Below are 26,965 nucleotides of genomic sequence, written 5' to 3'. Positions count from 1 at the left end.
GCAGCAGGGCAGGAATTTAAACCTCACCCTCAGCCAGCTCTCGGGCCCTTAGACAGTGCTGAGTGGGGGAGCATGGTGTAGAAGAACACAGGCACAAAGGGCTCTGCGATTTCATCTTTTATTGCCATTCTGGGCTTAGAAATGGCCTGTGTGCCTCTGGCCACATTACCGAGATCAGCTGCATTAAAGGGGCATTGTTGGGGTCATTCGGGTCAAGCTTGGACTCTGCTGCCCACTTGGCCAACTTCTTCATGTCTGTCAGTCCTGATGTGCCAATAGATGAGATGGCATCTGCTCTCTTCAAAGCACTGGAAAAATAAATAAACAAATAAACAAGGAAAACCAGTTGATTCGGTGGGTTTGACTTTATCACCGAGCAGGTTGCATCAGGACCACTGGATCCCAAAGAAACTGCTTATCCACCATGAGAGAAAAATCCTCACATAAGGCTGTGTGCCAGGCGTCTTGATGATTGCTACTAAATGTCATAGGGCAATAAGGAAATATGAATGGAGGGAATGCAAATGTGACTCAGTCCCACAACTCTGCCCTGTGCATAGTTGGGTCCTGGCCAGGGAAGAGGAGCCTCTGCATGTGGACCAGAAGCCCTGAATGCCTCACATCCCAGGCCATGAGGGCACTCAGATGCAAATAAACAAAAGAAAAAGGCACCAGCTTTGGACTCAAGGATTCAAAGGAAGCACAGTGGCCTTGGGGCATTGTGAACGGTTCTGTGCATCCCGTTTTACCCCCAAGAGTTTTCCCTAGCATTAAGCTCAAGTGAAATGAATGCAAAATGCCTATGCTCTGGGGCACTGGCCTGCTGGGCAGGAAGCAGCACCTGACTTGGAGCAAGCCCATCTCCCTGTGGTCTTCATCACATGGAGACAGTGCAATGCGGAGTGTGGAATGGGGACGTGGAGGGTGCCAAGGGGACCAAACAAGCCCTGTTCTGGTTTTCCACACATTGAAAACAGCTAGTCTCAGACTTGGAAAGTGTGTTCTTGATGATGAGAAGAAATCCTTTCATTTTAGAGATGAGGCAACTGAGGGGCTGATCAAGACACATCTATTGGGAAGGACACGGGGAGCCTCTGATGGAGAAGATGGGGCTCCTGTGACCTAGGCACCTGGACCAGCATCACCACTCAAGGGCTGCTGTTATGGTTTAGATGTGGTGTCCCACAAAAACTCACATGTGAGACAATGCAAGAAGGTTTGGAGGAGAAATGATTGGGTTATAGTCTTAACCCATTAGTCACCTGATAGGGATTAATTGAGTGGCGACTGGAGGCAGGGAGGGTGTGGCTGGAGGAGGTAGTTCACTGGAGGTAAGACTGTGGGGTGGATTTTTGTATCTGGAGAGTGGAGTCTCTCTCTGCTTCTGATCACCACGTGAGCTACTTCCCTCTGCCATTCTCTTCTGTCACGATGTGATGTTCTGCCTCACCTTGAACCCCGAAGAACAGAGCCTGCTGTCGATGGACTGAGACCTCTGAAACTCTGAGCCCTCCAATAAACCTTTCCTCCTCTACTGATGTGCTGGTTGGGTCTTTTTCTTTCTTTTTTTCCTTTGTGGTGCTGGGGCTCGAACCCAGGGCCTTGTGCATGTGAGGCAAGCACTCTACCAACTGAGCTATATCCCCAGCCCCTGGTGGTCTTTTAGTCACAGTGGCAAAACAGCTGACTAAAACAGCTGCCTAGGAGTGGACTGGCCAGCCCAGAAGCCCTTTCTCCTCTTCTGAATGAGGATGTAGCAATACAGAAAGGGGCTGGAGAATAGGGAATTCTGTACAACCAGTAGATTTGTTAGCAACAAACCTTTACTGAGGGCTAAATATACACAACCATATGCTGGGCGCCTCTCCCAATTGTAACATGGGGAAAACAGTCTCTCAGAGTTACTGTGAGGATGAAATGAAATGCTTTCATCTGACACTGATAAATCCCTAATATTTGTTAGGCTCTTGCTATTTTAATTTTTATGTTAAGAACAAGTTTTGAAATACTCTGTAAACAGTGGCACCTGACAATAAAAGGAAAGTATAAAACATTGTAAGCTTTCCCTCCCTGCAAATCTGTAACGCTAAGACTGACATTGGCCATCATTTTGTTCAACCCACATGTTACCTCCGGAATCCGATGTTCTGCTGTGACAATGGAGGAATTAGCGGGATGCCGTTTTCTCCCACAGCCCATGCCACACTGTGCGACACCTTCCCCGAGGTCATTAGAGTCAGTTGATTGCTGCCATCGGCTTCAAAGGAGAAGGGCACTCCTGGGGACACATCAGATTAAATAAGATTAATTTATATTTAGAAGGAGAAATGAGCCCAGTCCTAGCAAAAATGCAGATGATCAGCCAATGGAACTTGGAGTAAGGTGGTGGGCGGAAACACATGTTCCCCACCAGGGCCATGGGACTGCTTTGGGTGACACAGAACCAGCCTCTAGGCTCTGTCTCTGACAGCAGAGTGTGGATGTTACCATGGTGAAAGTGATATTTGAATAAATGACTGAAGAAAGTGGAAGTGAGACATGTAGATACTTTTGGAAGGAATATTCCTAGCAGAAGGAGCAAGTGCAGGTACCCTGAAGTGAGACCCCAAGTTCAAGGAATGAGCACTGAAAAGCTGAGACAGGGCCTGGCAAGCAGCAAGCACACAGTAGATGTTAGTCACTGCTCAGCTGTTGTGGCCACAGCAAGGCCCCACTCATCTGACCTCCACCAACTGGAAATTAAGGGCAGCATGTTTAGTCAACTAAACCAAGAAAAGATGTTCAGGCACTAAATACAGTTACTTCAGAGTCTGGACTTCCAATAACTATTATTCATGCAAAACAATAGCACTTTTATGTCACAATAGCATCTTGATGTTTTCCAAATCTGTCCTTCATATTGGAAGGATTTTCATCTTTATTTTCAAAGCATACTGATGAAACATTAAAGGAGGTGTTTTTTATTTAATGTATGAGGAAGATAATACCCAGAGAGGTTCTATGACTGCTGGGGTAACATGGTTTGTCCATGTCAGAGCTACAACTAAGCCCAGGTCTTCAGATTTTATACTGGTGACTAGATTTGGGTCTTAAAGAATTCTTGCAGCTAAAGCTCCAGATATGAGCTAAAAATAAAAATTACCAGGAACATGAGGAAACAAGCCACCATGAATAAGAGGCAGTAGAATCAGAACAATATATGGATAGGTTTTGCAATTATCAGATACAGAATCTTTTAAAATTTTTAATATGTTTCAATAACATGAATGAATGAATAAAAGAGAAATGATTGGGAGTCTAAGAAAAGAACAAAAAGCAATCAGAACTGGCCAGGCTTATTGGAAAAGAACTAGATAGAGTTTCTAAAATTGGAGAAATGGAAGGAAAAGTGGAAGGAGAAAACAATGATGAACTCCAATGATTAGACACAGCTAAAGAGTGAATTCATGACTTGGAAGAAATTACATATAATGTAGCAGTGAAAGAAAACATTAAATATTAAAGTATAAAGAAAAATTAAGAAACATGGAGGACAGTGAGAAGATCTATCATATATCTTATTAAAATTGAAGACAGAATGATAAGGAATAATCTATTTTATTTACTAAAGTTATCACCATGTTTTTAGCCTTACAAATATCACTGTGATATATATTTTTAAGTACAAAGATTTGTCTTTATTTCAAATTATTTTCTTAAAAAAGATTCTGATAAATGGAATTAAGGCATGGAAGAGAATTTTAAAGGCTCTTAATTCATACTGCTAAACACTTTATAGTTATATAGTTACATGCATTTTCATGGTCAATAGTAGCTTATAAAAGTGACTTGGCAAAATATTATATAACATCATTATATGAATTCTGGTAGCAATTAAATATTATCTGGTTGTCAGAGCGATGTGAAAAGGATATACTCAAATCTGATAATGAAACCATAAGCCATATTGATGACAATTCAATTTCCATACCGCTTCCAACTCCCTCGTGGTCCAGTGTCACATGCTGGTTACTGCTAAATTCCACTTCTTCTATGGGAGCCCTTCCAGTGACAACAGTAGTCTCAGGGATAGGCAGAAACACTTCTGCTAGCAAGGTGGTGCTGCTGTGTCCAATGGTTTCATAGACCTGAAACCCAGAGAAGAGAAATAGTCAATAAAAACAGCTATTACTAGAATGTGCTCACTCTCAGATACTCGGTCCACATTGTTGTGTTTGTGCTGGTCACTGTCCCAGCCCAGAAGGCACATCTCAGAGTAGAAAGCTGAGTTGTGTTACTATGGTCCCATGGAAACTGACTGACACCCACTTGAGTTCAAGTTGCTGATGCCCTGATTTCCTACCCGGCTAATCTACTGGGGAAGGGAGGTTAATCAGAGCAACAGGCTACGGTGGTTGTTTCTATTCTAATTAACACACAGCTTACTTGGAGAATGGGCTTCTTCTTTTTCCTAATTCAGGTGACCTTTAGAGACCGATGACATCAGGTGGCATGGGTGTGACAGAAGGGACATACCGCTAGATGTTTTATATTATCTGCACCAACCTCCAAGTCAGTAGGAGAAGTTTTGTACCCAGAAGCCTGGAGAGTGTTACATTTAAACCTGATATTTGGTAAATCTCTCAAATTCTACCCTTTCAGAGGTCATCCTGGTGGCTAGCTCTGTAGCCTAACTCAGTCTTTCTTCCAAGACAAAGCCAACCCAGATCATCTGCAGCTCTGATGCTCATTATTATGATGTGTCTCTTATAGTGCCATCGCCACGAGGGGAAGGGCTCATTGCCAAGGCAATCACAGATGAAGAACATACAATTCAGCCTCAGTTGGACCCACTGCCTCATCTGCTCCAGTTTCCCCTGTATTCTTGGCTCATCTTGCTTTTGTGGCATGATGACAAAGTATTCCACAGTTCTGCTGGCTTCTGTCCTATGTTTTACTCTTTCCCTCCACGAGGTCCCCTGACTGGTCCCTATTTTTCTGAAAATGCTAATTTTACTAATTTTATTTCTACTAGTTAATCTTTATATTTTTTTCTTACATAATAAAGTCCCCTAAACTAATCAATATTTTCTACTCACCATTTGAATATACAAGGATGTCACTATGGATCCTCCCTGCCCACCCTCCCTCACAGGGCATGTGATCTGAAGTCTTTTCTCAGAATGAGGTGACTTTGTGCCTGACTACCATCCTGGCCTCATCTCCTAGGATCCACTGCTCACATTTGTAAGGTGACTGACTGAGCTTGGTGGCACTAGTGGAGGAGAGTGTAAAATCTGCATAGGAACCGAACTCAAGATGTCAGATTTCATGTCACTATGAGTTATTCCAACAGGCTGGCTCCATCAGGAGACCTGTGATGTTCGTGGCTTTCCTGTGGTTGGATGACAACGTCTACCTAACCCAGGGGCTCCACTGAGAGCCTATAAATGGCACATGAAAGCCATGCTCTCTGGATTCAGGTTTATCAGTAAAAAAGATAATATTTATAGCTGTATTAAATTTTTTATGGGAAATATCAAGCATACATAGTACAAGAATAATGATACACCAGGACCCTATTCCTTGCTTTGACTATCACTAATCTGTCTATCTTATTTGACTTATACCCTTAATCACTTCCTTTCTTTCAATATCTTGAACCTAAACATCATTTTATCTATCAATATTTCAGTAAGCATCTTTAAAAGATAAGGATATTGCTGGGAACTGTGGCATATGCCTGTAATCCCAGCTACTTGAGAGACCGAGACAGAAGAATGACCAGTTTGAGGCCAACCTGAGCAACTTAGCAAGACCCCATCTCAAAATAAAATTTAACAAGAGCTTGGGAGGCAGCTCAGTCAGTGGTAGAGTGCTTTCTTAGCATGCATGAAGCCCTGGGTTCAATTCCCTATACTGAAAAAAAGGGGAAAAAGATATAAAATAAGGCATAATTACAATACTCTTATCACAGTAATTCATTAGTAACATCAATTATTAAGGTTCAAATTTTCTTGAAAAACCTATATATTGTGTTTGAATCAGGACCAAAAGGTATTCTATACATTGCAAATGACTGACGTGTCCCTTAAGCCTCTATTAATTTATGAGTGCACTTTTTCTCCCCATTTCCATGGATTCAGAATGTTGAGGGGGGAAGGAGTAGGACTTTGCCTGTCCCAAAGCCTCTCAAGAGCCTGCAGTTCTGACTTTCACACATCTTCACAAACATGTGGTCAGCTCTTACTTAAACTGCACAGAAGACTCAGGTTTGACCTGTTAACTATGCACTCATTGCACGAAGTTTCAGCATAAGAAAATGGTGTGTTTTCTTTCATTAAAAAAAAAAATGCTTAGTTTTTTTTTTTAACTAGCCAAAATTTTAACTAATCGGGACATCCTTTTATATAAATCCCACTAGGAGCTTTAGGTGTGTTTGGTTTACCATGAAGATTAAATAAGATAACAGACCCGAAAGTTCTAGTTCAATTACTGCTCCTGTAACAGAATCACCAAATATTTGTTTATTATCTGACTCTGGGGGGGGGGGTCTGCACTCGTAGTACCCCTGCCAGACTTGAAGCATTCACTAGATATTTTTTGGTAAATGCTTCTGGGCTTGTTTGGTATTTATTCCTCCTGGGTGTGGCCTGTGCTGGTCATCATGCTTAGTAATGAAACACTGGCCACATTGAGGGCGTTTCTGGTGGACGTCACTTCAAGAGCCCTTGTTTCCAGTCTCGAGAGCCATATTCCCATCCAGTGTCAGAGAGGAACTGAGTGGGACTCCTGGAGGTGGGTCTGTTCTCCAGGGGAATGGAAGGTGTGTCCACTGGGACTCTACTCACAAGGTCATTACAAAGCTGGAAGACATTCAAGGTTTTTGCAGACTTTTTACTCCACTCTTTGAAGGTAGCAGAAGCTCTGGTTAGTGCCTCTAACCACCAGTTAGGTTAATCAAAAACGTCTCTAGACACTGTCAAATGTCCCCCAATGGACAAAATTAACCACTTGAGAAGCACCACTCTGAGCAAATGATGGGTGTGCTTGGAGATGGAACATTAACTCAGTAACAAGATAGGAAATCTAATTTGATTCACATTTAACTGTTCAAAACTTCTGTTAGGAAAGCAAAATTGAGGCTATTTATGAAATTACTATTACTTTTCTTGCTTTGGAATATTGTTTGCTTTAATTGAAGAATCTGGAACAAATTTATCTGCTAGTAAGATTCAGAAGTATACAGCTAAGAGGAACCTTGGAAATCAAGCTAAGATAGATTTAAAAAAGCATTCCAGGACTGGAAATGTGCTCGCTGGTAGAGCACTTGTCTAGCATGTATGAGGCCTTGGGTTTGATTCCTAGCACTGCAAAGCAAAAGAAAATAACAAAAATTCCATCCAGAAATAAAGTTGCATTGCATGGTTTTAGTCCTATTTCCCTGATTAAAAAGACAGTTTCATCTCTTGCACTTGGTCATGTTGGATCGGGTATGAATGGCTTCTCTGTGATCTGTCCTGGATGTTGTTCACTGAGGTTAGTCATCTCCTGGCGAATGGCCCTGTTTCAGCTCAGTGTCAAACCAACCTTCCCTTCCTTTGTGCCCTTAGACCTTTCCTCCACTGGAGGGTTGAGGAAATCTCATGCTTCCCTTCATGGCCCTGTCCTCCATTCTGTGTCAATGCTCCTTCCTCAAGGGACCTTCCTAAATCCCACCCCTTCCAGCACTCTGTGGGCCCTGGGTCCCTGCCTCTGCTCAACTTTCCTTCTTATTTCCAAAGACATCAATCTGTTCTGCGCCGTTGGCTCTCCTCACAGCTGGTAAACAAGCTCAAATCAGCCACACCCTGAAGTCAGCCACGATTCCTCTTCCATTTCCTTCCCTCCTCGGCAGAGCCTCTGGGAGGGAGGCCTCCTCTGGGTGTCTTCAGTTTCTCTCCTCCCAGACCACAGAATCCCAGCCACCAACCTCATGTCATTTCCTCACTGCCACCTACATCTGGGATTATGTCTAGTTCATCCTCCTGTTTCCCACAGCTACCTGCAGGATGCTCTGCTCAGCAAACACTTGCTGGATTGCGTATCCCAGTCCACAGGTGTAGACTGGTCAGGTAGGTAGGGGCCAGGCCAGGCCTGTTCTCCTATCTGGCTGTGTGATCTCAGGTCAGTTATTTAACTTCTCCCTCAGTTAACTTCTCCATTCATAGGAAGGGAGCAGCCATACAGCTACCATGAGATTGTTGTGATGGTTCAATGAGTTTAGGTGAAAGAGTTTAAAATGGTGCCTGGACTGTTGTCATTGTTCTGTGACTGTCAGCTTATGCTAGAAATCATTAAATACTAACAGTTCAATACATAGGGTGCCTGAGATGGCTTTCTAAGACTCCTTTGCAGTAATCAATTCTGAGTCCAGAAGAATTGATTGGACTTTGCTCTCCTTTACTATTATTCCTAATTAGGTGAAATGAGGATAAAGTTTAGAGCCTAATTAGCCTGGATTTAATTCAGCTCTGCCACTTGACTCAAGATCTCTGAAACTCAGAATGATAGTACCTGTGATTTTCTCCAGTGCAGCATGAAATGGCCTGTTTAAGTGGCCCTGCAGTATTGTCATAAATGTAATTTCCTCGACACTTTCCCTAGCTGCCCCTGGTCTGTGTACACTCCTGCCTTTCACATTAGATGACCACAGCTGTCTTTACCCTGTCCCAGGTAACCTGTCCTCCTAGGCAGCCACCTGCCCTTCCCACCTGCTCCTGGCCACCTGACTCCACTCTGCAGACTCTGGGCCTCCTGTACCTACTTCACTTAGCTCCTGAGGATGACTTGCAATAGTCTGATTTGCTGTCACCAATTGAAAGCATAAAGTAAGATGAGTATGAAAAACAATCTCTTTTGGACTTTTATTCACAGAGGACAAAAAAAAATCATAAAAGTGAGCGAGACAAGGTAAACAAGGACCTCCTTGTCCAAATATCACTGTTTTCCTGGCCTTGATGGTGCCACTCCAAAGACGAGCCAGAGAAATCAGAACAGGCCCTGGGAGGAGTTTATTATCCTCAACTCCCCATCTCAGACTACACGCTGGAAAGTAAAAGCTCAACAGAATTGATTCCTGTGGGAAAACAACAATGCTTTAAAAATGTGCAACCTGCCTAGCAATCTTACACAACAGTTGCTAGTATTTTTTAAGCTGAAACTGAGAACATAAATGATAAACAAAGAAACGGAGGCAATCATCACAAAACTTTTACACTTCTAAGACAAATTTCCTTTGCAAAAGGTAAAGCATTTGTTTTGGAAGGACCTCAGAAGCCGAGAGTTTCAAGACCTTTCTGGAATGATACTAGCCTGGCTCAAACCCCCCTGCCCTGGAAGTCCAGTCTCAACCTTCTCTGGGGCCAGTGTAGACTGTTATTCCTTTTATTCCTTCAAGCCAAACTGTCATCAAGCCCTGGGTCCCACCTTAATCGACCTCTTTCTCCCATCTCTGTGGCTGGGTCCTTCCCACCTGCTCCTGGATTCTCTGCCTGTCTTTGAATTCATGTGCTTCACGCCTTGGCATTCTTATCTCAAGTCTGGCTAGCAAACACTGGGCTTGTGGTTAGAACGTGCATGAAATCAAACATCACAGTTAACACTGTTTCCCCCAGTGGCCCTTCCCATCTGCACGCCAGCCAGTGCTGTTCCTCTGACCTTCTCCCTTATTTCCCCACTGGACTGATGCTCCTGGAGCCAGGGCCCTGTGTACCCCTTTCTCACATGGCTCTCAGTTCTTCACTAGCAATCCAGTGGTCACTCAGCTGGTGGCCACCTGGATTGCCTTCCCAGTGCAGACTCTGGGGGCCCCCACTTCTATCTGAAGACAAAATCACCTCATTTTATGTCCTGCCTTTGTTCAGAGTTGCAAATTTTAGGAAGAAGTAGAAATTTATATAGAGATAGTTTTCCTACAGATGGTATGCAGAAAGGGAATTTTTTAGGATTATGGAAATCTTAGGTTTTCACCAAACCTCCAATGTCAATCCCACTGCTAATACCAATACCTTTACTTTGAAAAATGTACATGTTTCTTCTCTCATGTCTATAAAATTTAAATTAGTGAGTTCTATTAATATAAGTTCTATTATTTTCAAGTTCCAGAATGCAAAGATTTAAAAAAAATTAGCTGGCATTTAGGATTATATGAGTGACTGGCCTATGCTAGATTCTAAAATTTCAAGAACATTCTTTCAGTTGTGCAGGTATCAGTGTGGTTACCAATAACTGCATTGATAATAATAAAATCAAGGAGTCTATCTGGATTGAGTCTTGGTGATCAGTGCTTTGTAAATGAGGATCCTCTCTGCTGCTCCTACCCCAAGTACTAGATGCAAAGGTGTAGAACAAAACTGCCAGGCTCTGGGAGAATCCCAGGCCAAGGTGGTCAGCCTTGGTTGCCCAGTGCTGGCCCTTAAAGGGCCCCCCTTCCTCTTCTTGGCACCCCTCCTCTGTGCTTCCTTTGCACTGTCACAAGAACCTCTATCTTGGCTGTCTCAATCTTCTCCCAGTTTTGGGAGGTTGTTAACTTCTGAGGTTGGTGCTCAACACACAGGGCAAAGCTCTAGACAGACAGAAGAGCTGTCTGCACAGCTTGAGAAGAGGGTCCTAGGGGCAGTAGCCTTGGTTGAGCACCCCCTTTAGTGATCAATTGTGGGAAGGTCTGGGGGTCTTGGAAGCAGGGTACAGGTGATCAAGGTGGTACTTAGGGGCAATGGGCAGCAGCTATTTTCTACATGGTACAGAGGCATATAAATTATAATCATTATACATCTCTAATGTTACTGGCCAACTTAAGATCAATCACAAACAATAGGCAGTGGTTGCCAGAAATACTTGTTGAGGGGATTCTAAAGTTAGATCCAGGCTCAGGGTGGAAAAGGCCTTAACTGATTGTCATTTCTGGCCAGGGTAGGGGTTGGGACTGAGAAATGTCTGCCTGTGTAATGGCTGAGGACTCGTGAAATCTGCTTGGGAAGTCGATAGGAAGCAGGGTACACATGCTGCTCATCTGTAGCCCTAGTTAACATTCCTGTTAGACTCATGAAAGAAATCCATCAACATCATAAGAGAGAATTCACAAAAGAACATGCAGCTTTGGAGCACTATTTATCTTCTAAATTGACATTTGTCCAGATCCTCAGGATATGACCTAATTTAGAAATGGGGACTCTGTAGGTGTAGTTATTTAAGGATCATGATGAGACTAGGGCAGCCCTAAATCCAATGAGAGTGTCCTTATAAGAGATAAAAAGAATACACCAGACCCAGAGAAGGCCATGTGGAGATGAAGGTACAGACAGGAGCAATGCTTCATGAATCAGAGCTCCAAGAGCTGCCAGAAACCAGAGACAAGAAAGGGTTCTCCTCCAGAGCCTTTGAAGGGGGTGTGGCCCTACTGGTACCTTGACTTGAGACTTTGGGCCTCCAGAACTGTGAACAAATACATTTCTGTTGTGTTAGGCCATCAAGTTTGGGGTACTTAGTTATGCCAGCCCTGGGAAACTAAATCAGGCAAAAACTAATATGTTGCTAATGGTGGGATTTAGGCTGGTGGGGAGATTTATTAATTTGAGGGAAATTAATAATTTGTAACCTAGTACTAGATTATTATGCCCCTGTGATGGTGGCATAATTGGTTTCTCTGTTACATTATGCTAGGGTCCTGTAGACAGGGATTTTGAAGTATTTCTTCAGTGAATGAACTTGCCCTCCACACTCTTTCAGCCACCCACCAATTACTCTGCCAGTCTCTTCAGGAGCTGTGCAGGGTAACAGATCTCTTTTCACCAAGACTTTAAGAAACTTTAAAATTAAGAGCTGACCTGTTCCTCTTGAGAATCTTTCAAGATATCTGCATAGCCAATGGATGATTTAGAACCACCCACACCTTCAATGACCACGCCACTCTTGGGCCACTGACTATAACTGAAATGTGTACCTGAAGCGTTAAGCTCTCTGGCCAGTTGAATATCTGTAAGTTGAAAATCTGTCCAAAGTGAACTCGGAAGTCTGCACCAAGCTGCCGACTGACTGTCCTGGACACCTCCTTGTTGTTGAAGAGCACCTTCAAGTACACACAGCGCCTCCTCACATCTTCTCTCCGCAAGACCTCTACCCTGCAAATGAGACCATTCGCAGCTGGGGTCAGAATTAGTTTGCCAAGGATCACTGGAGTGTGGGATAAATGGACACTGGACCTAACTGGGGCAACTCCATCGATCACATTAGCCCCCACTGAACCAAAACAGCCACCTGTCTTGCAGAACTTACTAGAATAAACTATTGTGACATGGAACTTACAGAGAGGCCATTAACAGACACTGAAAAGCACATCTTCAGAATGTTTCGCGGCTGTCACCATCACCTGTCTTCAGAACGTTTCCAGTGAAAATTTTCTTTTTTTTTTTTTTGTAGTAGGATTTTAATTTTATTTATTTATTTTTTATTGTTGGTCGTTCAAAACATTACATAGTTCTTAATATATCATATTTCACAGTTTGATTCAAGTGAGTTATGAACTCCCATTTTTACCCCGTATACCAATTGCTGTATCACATCAGTTACACTTCCATTGATTTACATATTGCCATTCTAGTGACTGATGTATTCTGCTGTCTATCCTATTCTCTACTATCCCCCTTCCCCTCCCCTCCCCTCCCCTCCCCTCCCCTCCCCTTTTCTCTCTCTACCCCCTCTACTGTAAATCATTTCTTCCACTTGTATTATTTTTCTCTTATCCCTCCTTTCCTCTTATATGTAATTATGTATAACCCTGAGGATCACCTTCCAATTCCATGCAATTTCCCTTCTCTCTCCCTTTCCCTCCCACCCATCATCCCTGTTTAATGTTAATCTTCTTCTCAAGCTCTTCGTCCCTATTGATATAAGGGAAAATTTTCTACTCATTAAACTTGGTGGTAGTTTTAACTTTTACATCTTTACAATTTAGACCTATCCCAAATGCTCAAGTGACTTCAGCCTATAAAGAACATTTAACACCAAATTGCAAGAAAAATTTAAGACATCTACAGACTTGGACTTCATCAGAACTCTTGTTCCCAGGGACCTTCTACAATAGGCAGAGCAAAACCTCCCCCTTCCATCATGGTTCCCCTTTCTTGATGGTCTAATGAAGGGGTGATTCTGGTCATTGGCTTGGAGGTACCTGGGTTGTAATCCTAAATCCCAGTGAAAACTCAGAAACTTATTAGGATGAAGTGTTCATTTTCAGTCAAAATGGAATATTACCTAATCTAGCACCAGCCAGTTTTCCCTTTAAAAAAAAAACATGCTCTGTCATTCCATATTTTGAATGTTTATGGCAAAATAACATGACATGGTATGTGTGTTTTGAAAATAGCAGATTCAGTTTATTTATGTATCTGATAGGTGAGGTTGAAAGCACACATGAAAATGCACAAGAAGTTACAATTAAAAAATTATTAGCAGCCGGAAGCTGTGGTGCAACCTGTGGCCGGAGAGACTGAGACAGGAGGATCATGAGTTCAAAGCCAGCCTCAGCAAAAGCAAGGTGCTAAGCAACTCAGTATGACCCTATTTCTAAATAAGATACAAAATAGGGATGGGGATTTGGCTCAGTGGATGAGTGGCCCTGAGTCCAATCTCCAATAACCCCTTCTTCTCCAATGATTAACACATTAAGAGAAGTTTGAAATCACAGAGGCCATGGGAAATCTTTAAATGGCATCCTAATCAACCCCCACATCCTAGTGAGCTTGGAGGCTGACTCGCCCAACTCAAATCCTCACTTTTAATGTTGGTATCTTGAAGATACCAGTCTAAGATATTGCCTACAATCATGGTAGGTCTTGCAGTTATTGGAAATTGAAGCTTGGGCTCTGGGGGTTTCTATGAGTTTAGCAGATTCCAATTAGGATATGCTGTGACATGCATCAGAATCGCCTGAAGGCCTTGTGAAAACCCGGCTCTCTGGCCCCTCCCAGAGTTTCAGGCTCCACAGGTCTCAGGTAGAATCTGAGCCTATGCTTTCTAATGAGTTCTCAAGAGATGCCAAAGCTGCTGATCCTGGGGCCACACGTGGAAATAAAATAAACAGGGAATCTAAAAATATTTGTAATTTTTAAAGAGAAAAGACATGTAATATGTTTATGGATTATTACACACATATAAAACTTCAGAAAGTGATGTTTTTCTTACGTACCACATAAAAATGAATCCAGGGCACTTAACCACTGAGCCAGATTCCCAGGCCTTTTGTTATATTGTATTTAGAGATAGGGCCTTGGCTGAGTTGGTTAAGGACTTGCTAAGTTGTTGAGGCTGGCTTTGAACTTGCCATCCTTCTGCCTCAGCCTCCTAAGCTGCTGTGATTATAGGCATGTGCTACCTCGGCTTAGAAATGTACTTTTATCAAACCCAGATGGTCTGCTTCAGATAGCTTAACTTCAATACTAGCCATAGAGCACACCTGTAACTGTATTTGGGAGGTTCTACAAGACCTTCAAAGACAGAAGCTGTGGTGAACCTCTGGTCTCTGGTGTAGGCAAAATCAAGGGGTAAGGAGAGGCTTCAGTGTCTGCATCAGGGAAAAGGGACATGCTAGCAGTGAACTGAAAGGTGTATGGAGGTTACAGGTAGGCCAGTTCACATCAAAGTCACCAGACAGTGGAGAGCAGGCACAGATTGGCAGTTGCGACATCTCCTACAGGCAGCTCTATGCAAGTGCTCCTGGGTGGTTGGTGCGGATGCAGAGGTGGTGGAATCCTGCAGAATCACCAAATGTGAGCAGGCTTAATCTAATGTGCACTCACAGAGGGTAGTGGTTCTCCTGATCATGGAGCTCAATCGGAGTATACTTCACACCGGGAGCAAGCATGTGTCTGCCCGCACCTGCACTCATGCACACACCTGAGTGGGAGCCGGCATCAACCTCACCTGTGGTCACAGCATCTGCTCACCTGGGACACTGCTCATTGGGCGTCATGCTGCCCGCCAGGCTCAGCTCCGGGAGCAGCAGGGGCTCCCCTGGGCGCCTCCTGCTGTGGGCTGCTCGCTCCCTCACCTTCTGCTCTAGCTCTCCCGGGTCAGTGGGCTCTGGAGGGACCGGCTTCACGGGCTCCTCCCCCGGAGGGGCCTCCTCTGCCTCCTCCTCGGGGTGCTCTTCTGCTGCCTCCTTCTTTTTCTTCTTTTTGGCCCTCTGAAGGGTAAAAGGCAGCCTGATGTCAATCAGGAGTTGGGGATTTCCTTTAGGCGCAGTCTCAGCGCCCCACAGAGCTGGAGGCAAACCCAGCCCATCTCTCCCAGCCAGGCTCACTCGGGCAGGTTACTCGCCACCTGCCCTCTGGGACTCAGTCCTCTCACCCAAGTGGGGACAGCATAGGAAGCTCCTCCCAGGATGCTGATAAGAGTTGGTGCCTGCTGGGTGCGTGCTGCCTGGGGCCTGCAACGTGCTCATGAACACGGGTTCTCCAGGCCAGCGATTCGGATCAAAAATTAAATTAAGGAGAGCAGCAGGTATTGCGGGTCACCCTGATCTCTTCCTTGTTGCCCTGGATTCAGTTTTGCCGGGTCCTATGCATAGTTACATAGTTATCTAAGGGAAACAGAGGTGCTGTGCATCCAATGGGATAATCCATGCAGGACCCCTAGCCTCGTGCTCCACACATGTTATGGATTACTGTGTTATTACTTACTTGTTTGTTCATGCAAATACTGGCTCTGGTGTCAGCTAGCCGGTGGGTTTTTAAAACAGAAGCATTAACCAGTCAATTATGGTGGAGCCAGCAGGAGACTCCAGTCTGCCAGTCCAGTCTCCCTCCTGCTGCCTTGGGGGCCACCCTCCTGCATCCTCCCCACCAGCCCTGCTCCAGGCCCAGACCCAGACCCATTTACACACTTGGGCTTTCTTCCAGGCTTTCCACTGCTGGTATGAAGCTCTGTACTCTTCCATCTTCTGTTCATACTCTTCCATGTGCTCTTCCAACAACTCATTTATTTCAGCTTGAATTTCTGCTTCATATGCTTCTTCATCAGCTTTTTGGTCAACTTTTTCCCTTTAAATGAATTTATAGTACCTTAGTTATTTCTTAGAATTAAGCAAGAGAGTAATGATCACAGAAAATGCTTATTCTGGGTTTGCTATGAGCAAAAGTGCTGTATGTATATTACTGTGACCCTATGAGAAAGACTGTCATCCCCTAAATAGGTGACTGCAGCACAGAGAAGTTATGTAATTTGCCCAAGAACCCACAGTTGGTGAGTGGTAGAGCTGGAGTCTGACCTCTCAGAATAAATTTTCTTCTGGATTAAATGACCCACAGGGGCTGCTGACACAGTGCCTGTAAGTCCTCAACCCACAACATAGAAGTTTCATTGCAGTGATTTTATTAACTCTCCACATCTCTGAGGAACCATTTGATTTTTTTCGCTACAGAGTCCCTCAGATCACTCTTTTGACATTGGCTTGATGATGTGAATTTTTACCTGATGATTTTGCTGATGTTTCCTAAGGAGATAGACCCAAGCTAAGGTTTCCCATGGTCTGTTCTGTAGAGCATTAGTTCTGGGAGACGTCCTACCAACAAAAGGTGCAGTGGCCACATGAGCTCTAGATCAATTAATGTGAAGGTTTCCTTATTGCTGTCTATTTGGAGGCCTCCCTGTGTTAACCAACAGCGTGCCCCTGCGAGGTGGGGTGTGGCAAACACACAGTGCTCATATCCCGCCTAGCACTTTGCAGGTGGTGCACTTAGTGATTGCTCTTTCTGATGCAGTTGGGTTTTCAAGTTCTACACTCTTAAATCTCCATACATTTTTAGATAAATTTAGACAAGTGTCTAGAGCTGATGAATGTCTAGGCTCCCATGGCCTAGTAGTTTGGCAGGGAGCAGTACCCCAAGGCACAAGCTCTTACAAGTCTCTAGGTTAACTACAAAAGAAATCCCTTGAGATACACAGGGGTACCCGACATTTATAGACCTTGGGAAAATCTGGCCCTTAAATTATGATCCATCTCTGATATACAGAGAACCATTCCCTTTGCTCACTGTTAATCAGAGGCATGAATAAACTAGTTGAGATTTCAATTATTGCTTGGCAGGCAAAATCATGCTTTATCATAAGGTGGATAGACAAATAAATAATATGAAAAAATGGGTAATCCAAAGGAATTTGGCTATAGTTACTTATGAGTAAATTTCCTAAAGATATACTTATGAAGAAAGGGAAGGAGAGAAGGAGAAAAATGAATGAATGAAGAAACCAAGGAACCAGGTAGAAGGAGAGGGAAGGAGAGAATAAACTGGCAAAGACTTATGTATTGCTTTTGTGTGGGAGGGGTAGCCGAGGAGATGGAGTTGGGAAGCAAAAACACTGGAACTTCCAGGAGACATCTTTGGTTTTTATGGGACAGAATATCTGAATTTTTCAGTAGCCAATTAACTGAGCAGACAAATGGCTAACTGAGCAGAAATGGTAGGTGCTCTTTTGGAGATCACGTATCTAAAAACAAAACAAACAAACAAACAAACAAAAAACCCCATGATTTCTGCTCAGACTCACTATTTCTACTTTCAGGTATGTTTCTGGAAATCTTAGGCACATTTATCCTGAGGAACAATCCAAAAGTGTCTACAGAAGTGATGTCTATAAAGAGTTGAAATGCAGAACCAGCTCTAATGCCAATCATCATTAAACTGTACATATTTTGCTGTGTTCATTCAACAAAATATTAAAAGGCAAAGAGAAGGAACTACAGCTATGCATTCTCAAGTAGATGAACATCAGATAACATTGACGAAAAGAAGCATGTGTTTACTAAAGACTATACACAATACACTTTGACTTCTGTAGGTCAAACACAGCAATGTTAAAGTACATATTTCTGATTGTAAAACTATATAAAAGTGAGGAGACAGGATCACAGAAGTCCGGAGTGTTGTTACTTCCTGGGTAGAGGGGGTGCTGGTGCAGAGGGGAACCCGGGCTGCCCTGGTGCCTACAATCTTTCCTTTCTTGGCCTGGAGAGTAGATATAAGGCTATCCATTTGTCGTTTTTTAAACCATATCTATCTTACACATTTTTCTTGATGTGTGACATAGCCCAATAAAATAATAATAATAATAATACAAAAAACGACAGCCTACTTTCTTAAAACAAGCTTCAAGGGCGTATTTGTAAACCTCTGGAACTCTCGAAGAGATTTCATCTCTTTCCAGACTTTTATGAGGGTTTTCAGCAGGTTTCTGTCTTTCTCTTGTTCGGCGTCACGCAGTTTCCTTGTTTGCCTACAAGACAGAATAACATGTGAATGTATATTAGAGTTATTTAGGTGTGTTTGCAAACAAAAGTGAAATTAATAATGCTACAGTGATGGTATATTCAACTAGATAGCCTCAAAATTTTTAGATAGTGCTAGAAAACAAAATACCAATGTGAATTTGAAGGCAATAGGTTGCTGATCTGTTTTTGAGAGGTTTATTTGATTTTGTTTCTTTAGGTGAAACTGACTTCAATTAAACTAAATTACCTTAAATTTTTTTTTTTTTATCACAACTATGCACCCTTAAACTAACAACCTCCTCTGTGGTTATAAAAATAAGGGACCCAACAGTAAAGGCAGTTCCCAGGGACTAAATTTTTGTAAACACTGCAAAGAATGTGGCTATTGCAATTAACAGCAAAACACTGAAGGCTTTCTGTCATAAGAGATCATGGGTTCCCTGCTGAGCAGATGAAGTAATATTATTGCATGCCTTGGAGAATTTTCTGAGCTAATGAAATGGCCCGTATTTTTGGCTTGACCTAAAGAGGCATCATTTGAAAATGCTTTTATCTTTACTTCCATTTTAAACCGTATGTGAAGTGTTTAGTGCCTCATTTTAATTCCCCTTTATGAATGATAGCCAGATCCAGATCCAACATGTACCATATTATGCCATTAATGAGTTAGTTAATTAATGAGACTAGTATTGAATTATTTGTTTTTTTTTAAGAGAGAGTGAGAGAGGGAGAGAGAGAAAAAGAGAGAGAGAATTTTAATATTTATTTTTTAGTTCTCGGCAGACACAACATCTTTGTTGGTATGTGGTGCTGAGGATCGAACCCGGGCCGCACGCATGCCAGGCGAGCGCGCTACCGCTTGAGCCACATCCCCAGCCCAGTATTGAATTATTTGAACAAATGCCGTGCATTATTCTAGGGTACCCAGAAGGTCTTGGAGAGAGATGTCGCTGTCCCCAGGGAGTTTATAGCTCAGGAGGCACACATAAACACATAAATGGTGACAGGACGTGAGTTTGTCTGAGGGATTGTCACGAGGATCGGAGGGAGCATGGCAGACCCGAGGGAGGCCGGAGCCTGGGAGCTCAAGTCGGTGATGACTCAGCCTCAGAGGAGCAAGGAGGCCTGGGTTTCCCATGGTTCAACTGGAGGCAGCAGGAAAGGAAGATGGCAAAAGATGATAGCCAGCTAATGGTGGGGTAGCCAAGATCAGCACTCTCTGAAGAGCCAAGAAAAGCAGAACAGCGACAAAGTAGAAGATACATTCTCCTTGAGGACTGTCAGGCACAGTGGTGACGGGTGCAGCTGTTGAAGCAGATCACCCAGGCCTGAGTGCTGGCTCTGTCTGTTACTAGCCGACCTTGGGCAAGCTGCTTCGCTTCTCCACACCTATCTGTAGAACAGGTGCCCTCACGGAGCCCACCTCCCAGGGCTTTGGAGCAGTAGAAGAGCTCCTGCACCCTGTGCTCAGAACCCAGCCTGAGCCCTAGGTACGTGTGCACAAGTGTTATTCCTCATTACCAGTCACCTGCTCCTGTCTTTGGCCTCCAGCTGCTGCCTCCTCTGCCTTATCTTTCAAAATTGTAACATAAAATGACTCTATCAAGTTACAAGACCCCCTTAGGCTTTCTGATAAATTTTTAAAAATATTTAAAAATATTTTTCTACCTCCTTTTTTAGTTCCTATCAAAATAGTTTCTGAGAAACATAAAAAGAACTCAGAAAAAAATTGACACACGAGCTAAGGGAACAAAGAATCTCCAGAAAATATTAAATTAAAAATTGTGGCCAGTGCTGTGGAGGAAGAGGGGAAGAAGTCTGGGTAGGGAGGCAGGGGTTGATTTTTTGCAACCTGATACAGAAGGTCTGGAGTTTGGAAGGATGCCCAGCTCAGAGACAAGGGTTTGGGAGCCATTGACATCTATGAGATTTTGAAAACCACCACCGTGAAATGTCCCATATTTTTGCTTGACTTAAAGTGCATTCATCTAGGAGAGAATGTAGATTTTTAAAAGGTTAAAAGGAAAACAGACACACCTGAGGAACTCTGAACACCTATGCTCTGGGCAGAGAAGGAAGATCAGGCAAAGGATGGAGAGAAGGCAGCTGGCTGAGAGGAACGAGGCCTTCAGGAGAGGGAAGAGAGCGCCTTAATGGGCAAAGTGTGGGGATGGTGTCCAGGCCCAAGAACTGAGGGCTGCAGATGACCTAGGGGCCATGGGGCACATGAGTTGGAGAGCCTTGGTCAGAGAGGAGAGGGGCAGATAGTGCAGATAATAAATGCTTTCCAGAAGTTCAGCCGTGCAGGAAAGTGCTGATACAAAGTAGTAGCTGGATGGGCACCTGGGGTCATAGAATTTTTATTTGTTCAAGAGTGTGCACATCTCAGGTGAAGTCTCAGTGGAGAGACTTAAAGTGTTTTCCTTGTAGTACGTGAGCATCTTTCCTTGAATATCCTGGTTCCAGTTTAGAGGACAAGAACCACGGTCCTGATGCTGCTATGAAAAATAAAATAGAAAACTAAAGAGGTGCTGCCCAGGTTGTTAACTGGACCAACAGAGGGCTCAGCCAGTGCTTGGGTGGGGAGCTCTGGGGGCTCTGATCAGCAGATGGCAGGGTCTTAAGGAAATGGGCCCACTAACAGAGACATCCAGGGACAGATCAGAATTTGTTTTACCATAGAATGAAAAGTTAGCAAAGGACTGAAATCCCTCTCTCTCTGGGTTATAAATGCTAACTCTCAGAGGTTTTCATCGGGGCTGCAGAACTATAGCAAAGAGTTTGTGATCAGTAAGTCCACCAGGTTTTGCCTAACACAGGTCTGTTCGTTTTTAAATAACAATGAGTAATATAACTTCATATAATGATTGGTTTAAGAACAACTTGATGTCACCTTTTTCTTACCCAATTTGTGCAAACCAGAAATTGTTCTCACGTTAGGGCTGTAATGTTTTTCTTTTAACATAAAAAATTAATTTTCATTTTTTAGGCTGGGGATGTCACTCAGAGATAGAGCATTTGCCTAACATGTGTGAGGCCCTGAGGAATTCCATCCCTAGCACTGTAAAAACAGACGAAAAATTTTCATTTTTAAACGTACCCTTTATGCTCTCCAATTATAGTATACAAACCGAATTAATTTCTGCTTTACTGGAAGAATTTCTAGCTCATGGCTAGATCACAAAAAGCAAAAGATACACTGGAACTCCTTGATTATTTCCTATTTTAAGAATTTGTTCTGTGGAAATACTCACACGCAAATACTCAGAGGAATTTTCATTATAGTGCAATTTAAATAATAAAAAATGGGAATAATGCCTGTCAATTTGGGATTGCATAAACCATGTTAATCCACATCTGCCCACCTCTGAATGATAGAGACTTAGACATATCCTAAGAGGTAAAGTTCTAAGATTCATCGTACATAAAAAGCAAGCTGTAGAATGTCACATGCAATATTGCTTTAAAACTAAAATACATATACATAACAACATCAGTACAGAGAATTGGCAGAAAAACCTGCTAACCAGGATTTCCCCCAGGAAAAGGGACTTTAGATGATGTTAGTATTTTATATTTTATCTGCATTTTATATGTAGAATATAAAATATAAATGATCAGGGTTTTACTTTTTGTATTTTTAAACTATGAATAATTTGAATAGAAAAGTGCAGACAATAAATAATATAACATCTATTGACATGTTGTCTCCTTGACTCAAGATTTTTTTAGATGAAATGCTATAGCTACATTTGAAGACCCCATTCATTCCATTTCCATCCTTCCCTCCCTGGAGGAGGAAACCGGCATGTGTCTTTTCTGGATGTACTATACCCTTGGGTGCCTACAACAAATGGGAACTGGGCCAAGTGTTCTTTATGCTTGGCGAGTCACAGCATACTGTGAGCATCCTTGGACACCTGCTTTTTTTATTCAACATTGTTTTCCATTTTATCCACATTAGTATGTCAGTTATCTTAACTGTAGTATAGACGTCTACTGTAGACTAATGTGTGTTCTTACAGGATTGGTTTATTTCCAGTTTCTTACTTTATAAGTGACACTCTGCACATCTTTGCAGATGTCACACATGCATATGTGACTCCTTAGATGCACACATCTGAATCAAATTTGCTGGGTCCCCACTGAGGGACAACTATAATAGTTTTTACTAATCTATGGCTGTGCTATTGTAGGAATTTTTGCTTTTATCTACAGAGAATGAGAGTTACCATTTCCCCACATCTTCCTTCATATTATTGGACTTCAAATTTTGTGTTAATACAATGGATGCATCTCATTATTTCATTTGGCAAAATTTCATATGTGTTCAGTGCATTCAGGAAAGCTATCCAGAAAAATAGACAAGTACATATTTAACAGAAAAAAAGCAATAGTTGCAATTATAAATTTTACTTACCGAATTTCATACTTATATTCTTTGATGGTTTTTTGGTTTGTATCAAGAGACTGCTGAGGTGTTTCTGGACTAAGGCTGGCCTGAACAGCATTTCTTAGAGCTTGGAGCTTAAAAAGATATGGATACAAGCTTTGTATTAGAAACTCTATCCCTATTGCACACAGTGTGACTGGACCCACCCAGCTCTCTTGGACAAAGTGGTGTGAACATTGGTGAAAGGATGTTCAAGTACCCAGCTGTCTCCAGACTTTCACCAAAATAAACTTTGATGGAGAACTATTCCATCTGTTCTTAAAAATCTGCAATAATAAGACTATCTTGTCTATCCTGGTCTGTGGCTCCAATAATTAAGCTGCTCATGAGAAATACTACTTTTATGTGAGTGTCCCAGAAACCAGTTTATTTTCAAAGCTGACAGTGGGTCTTGGACTCACAATGGGGTTCTTGTGATATGAAGAAATCATAACATTATAGACCTATAACAGGAGGTATTATAGATCACTCTTATTTGGGCAGTAAGATTTAAAATCAGGGCATGAAATTGAAAGTGCCTGTAGTCCAATTACCCATGAAAATCTCATGTGACAGTGTTACATTGGAGATAAATCCAATAGTGGAATGGGCATCCGTTGGAGCAGCTGGCTTGTTTAGATGCAACATTACATCAACTATATGTAAATATGGGACTGTCTCTAAAGACAGATTTTTGAGTCACCATTGGTCTCAGGAACTGAGATCATTTTGGCAAGTAATAGCCAAATGTCTTCCATCTGATGTCATTTCTTGCCATACCACTTTAAGGTGTGTGTGTGTGTGCCACTGAGTCTGCATTTACTAATCTACACCTATCCTTTGCCTCTGGACAGAACAATGTGTCACATGCCCCAGACAGATTAAGTTTTTTTGTTTTAATTGTTTGAGACCATCAGAAGAATTTGCCCCAAGAACAATATGCATGGAGAGCAAATGTACCTTATCTGTAAGAAATTTTGCCTTGTTTCTCTGCTGTCTTGCAAGGTACTGGTCATATAACTGGGCCAGCTTGGCTGCCAAAACGTGCTCTCGGCTAAAACAGGGGTGATGACTAAAGAGTAGCCCTGAGATGTCAATGTCCAGTTGGAAATTTCCAGGAGGGTCTCCAGATCCGACTATGTGCTTACTGCTGTGGACATATTTCACTGCCTGCCAAAGAAAACAGGGAGTGGGTGGGACACGGTTAAAGCTCTTACTGAGTAATGATGGTCTCATCCTCCAGGGGAAGCGGTCAGGTGCAAAGCACCTCCTGCCCCCTCAGGTCAAGTGGGATGTGCTTGTCACCTATTTAGGGTCCTGCTCTTCTCAGAATACTTGAAAAAGGAAAACAAGAGACTAGGACCCAGAAAATAAACCACTTCCTTCTTGCTTTCCTATGTCTTTCAGACTTCTTATTCTCCAGTCAACTCTAATCCCATTTCTTGAAATCTGGGGTTTTGTAGCTGGTGCCCTTGAAATTCTTTAAATGTGAGAAGAATAGATTCTAATCCAAACTGGTCATTATTTGGATCATAGATATACACCCTCATGACTAAAATTTTAAAACACGTGGAGAAGTCTTGGTTTTGTACACAGCAGCAAAAGACTCCCATTTTCTTAGGGCAGTTCATGCTGACACCCAGTTTTCCTGGGGAGGAATGAGTCAGCATTTAAAATAACAGGAAAAGGGGTGGGGAACCCCTAAGCCAGGGGTGTAAAAAAAAGAAAAAAACCAGAAATGGCAATTCCCGGTGAGAATTTCTTGGATTATTTGGTGTAGAGTGTAACAGATAAATCTTTGTTTTTCTTTCATAAAATCTTCAAAATACCCTACATCAATCATCCACTGGTGGTTGAGGTGGGGAGCTTAAAGGTGGAGGAGAGACCTCTTTGATGTTGTGTGTTCATTTTCTCTCCTGGTTATAGACACTGAGTGTAGTCAGGATGTGGTGGTTTGAGACAAATCACTCAATTCTTCCCTTTTGTAGTCATGAGTTTTGGAAGCTGTTTGAGTTGTCTGAAAAATGATAATAGAAGCCTAGGTGGATAAGTGCTTTATTTACAAGTTATATGGTTAAATAGAAGTTGTAAAATCTCTAGTTGGAACTGAAACTTTAATCCTTCAGACTATAACAGGATCTGTCATCTCTTCATTTAATTATTCTGGAGGTATCATGTCTTGATGCTGGATTTGGGCCAAAAGTCTTGGATTCTAGCCCTGGATAGACTGCTCTGGGGCCTCATGCAATGTGTTCCCTAGGCCTCTATATCTTCATCTACAGAAATGGGAAGCTGAGGAAAAGGACTCAGGTAGCATACAGTGGGTCACTAGACCTCACATAAAGCACTTCCCATATGTCATTTCATTTACTCAAGATTAATGGGTGCTTGCAAGTTGATTGGGGTTCATCTTCAAACAACAATCCATTTAGAGAGGAAGAAAGCCCTGGGAATTGAACAGATGTGTGGAAAAGGTATGGGAACCTAGAAGAAGAGATTCTAGCATTTGAGTCCTATGACTATAAGATATCAGTATTATTGCCTATCAGTGGAACAGAAAAGGAGAGGTCCATGTGTGTGCATGTGTGTGCATATTGTAGAAAAGTATGCCCATTTATTTTATACTGTGATCTGATTTTCAGTCAATACTAGTCATCAGAATAGTTGCCAATATTTGCATTTACAATAAAGTAGATCCATATGAGTCTGTTTACAAGTAAACTCCTGGCTCTGTTTTGTTGCTGCCTATTTTGTGCTGGTCATCACAAGAAAAAACATTTGAGTTTATTTCATTTTATCCGTTTGATTTCATATTTGTTTCTAAGTTAGTAGGCTATTAATATATCTTTAGAATTCATGATTTTTTACAGGATTCGCATACAGTGTGTCCTACATTTATATTAGTGAAATATTGTTTTCTGCTGTAAAATAACATTCACTCTGATGTTATTGATGAGAAATTTTATAACTTTCTAATTTAAAAAGTATCTTTGTAAAAAAACTGATGTGTTCACAAACATTGTAGGCTTGAACGAGAATGGATTATCTCGGGACTAGACTGCTCAGAAGACGCCAACTCTCTTCCTGTTGGAGAGCAAGACCTAGTTCCTTGTCTTTTTGTGGCATTTGTCTTCCTTTGTTAGACATCGAGAACTATCATGAAATCATAGCGACACTTTCTCCCAGGCAAGTCCACTTGGTGTACAGGAGAAGTCACCCCTCCTGGGTCATCTCCCACTCATCTTTCATATCTTAGGTGAGCCCCTTGTGGCCTTTCAGAGACGAGCTCTCGTCATCAGTGTCCTTACATTTGAGATGACATCAATGAGGCCCCATTCTTCTCTCTCTCATTCAGGTAAAAGTACTCAATTATAACCTGTGCTGGTGTCAGAAGTTTCTAACCCACCTGAGGCCACTACATGACTGATGACCATCCAGATGACCTGGAATAATTAAAGAATTACTACTTCAGAAAGACATGGATGACTACATGTCAGTTCACAGATGTAATGGAAAATTCTTTGTAGGTTGCTCTGTACCTGCTGGTTCTAGCCTAGCTTTTCCTCCTTCCCTGGAGTTCCAGAGTCATGAGATCATAGGATTTGGCTCTCAGGTTCCTTCTTGTACTCTTCTTGGTGTGAATAAGCAACATTGGTAGACGGCTTCTATTTAATTGGAATGCCACCTGCACCACCTTGAATCTCCTCCCTCAAATCTGCAGTAGTCATGTTCCAATCATTGCTGATGCTCTTGGCCTTAAGCTCAGCTCAACTGAATATAAGAGGCTTCTAGGACTCCCAGTAGCCATGGAGCTCAGCTGCTCAAAACACCCCAACACTATTCCTATTAGGGAGAAAGGCTCCTAGTTCTTTTTGTGTTGTTGTTGTCTGTTTTCTCCTCTCACATATCCTGAAAACAGTAACAACTAGCTCTCCCAAGAACAGGTAGTATATAGAGAGTAGATTTCATTGTGAACTTGACTTCATTCTTCAGTCTTCAATTGGAAACTGAAAACCAAAACTATAAGAGGTAATATGTATGGATTATCTATTGATAGTCTCAGAATGTTCCAAGATGTATATCATTAGATAAAAAGATTTAAAGTTACATAGAAAAATAGTAATCATGGCTGGTATTAAAATGTGTTTCTACATTTATCCTAGGAAAATAGTAGCAACGAAGCCCAAGTTCAGTCTGCATCCTGGAGCGGGTTCTGAAACTATTCTGAGTTTCCCTGGGGGAGCTTT

At 42.4% G+C, this 26,965-nt stretch overlaps 1 protein-coding gene across 2 annotated transcripts in view; it reads right to left on the bottom strand.

Moving 5' to 3' along the window:
* Window positions 1-26,965, bottom strand: part of CC2D2A (coiled-coil and C2 domain containing 2A) — a 101,895-nt gene that overhangs the window by 36,094 nt on the left and 38,836 nt on the right. For both annotated transcript variants that reach the window (XM_081303863.1, XM_081303864.1), the window contains 9 exons: window positions 23,679-23,888; window positions 22,707-22,813; window positions 18,151-18,291; window positions 15,902-16,058; window positions 14,964-15,202; window positions 11,963-12,140; window positions 3,971-4,127; window positions 2,131-2,278; window positions 170-308 (listed from right to left, as the gene is read on the bottom strand). In XM_081303863.1, coding sequence (XP_081159989.1) covers window positions 170-308; window positions 2,131-2,278; window positions 3,971-4,127; window positions 11,963-12,140; window positions 14,964-15,202; window positions 15,902-16,058; window positions 18,151-18,291; window positions 22,707-22,813; window positions 23,679-23,888 — 1,476 coding nt within the window. The remainder of the gene's footprint in view (window positions 1-169; window positions 309-2,130; window positions 2,279-3,970; window positions 4,128-11,962; window positions 12,141-14,963; window positions 15,203-15,901; window positions 16,059-18,150; window positions 18,292-22,706; window positions 22,814-23,678; window positions 23,889-26,965) is intronic.

Source organism: Spermophilus citellus (assembly GCF_964194105.1).
Source record: "Spermophilus citellus genome assembly, chromosome: 8".
In the NCBI taxonomy this organism is placed as follows: domain Eukaryota; kingdom Metazoa; phylum Chordata; class Mammalia; order Rodentia; family Sciuridae; genus Spermophilus; species Spermophilus citellus.
This window is presented reverse-complemented; position numbering and strand designations above follow the sequence as displayed.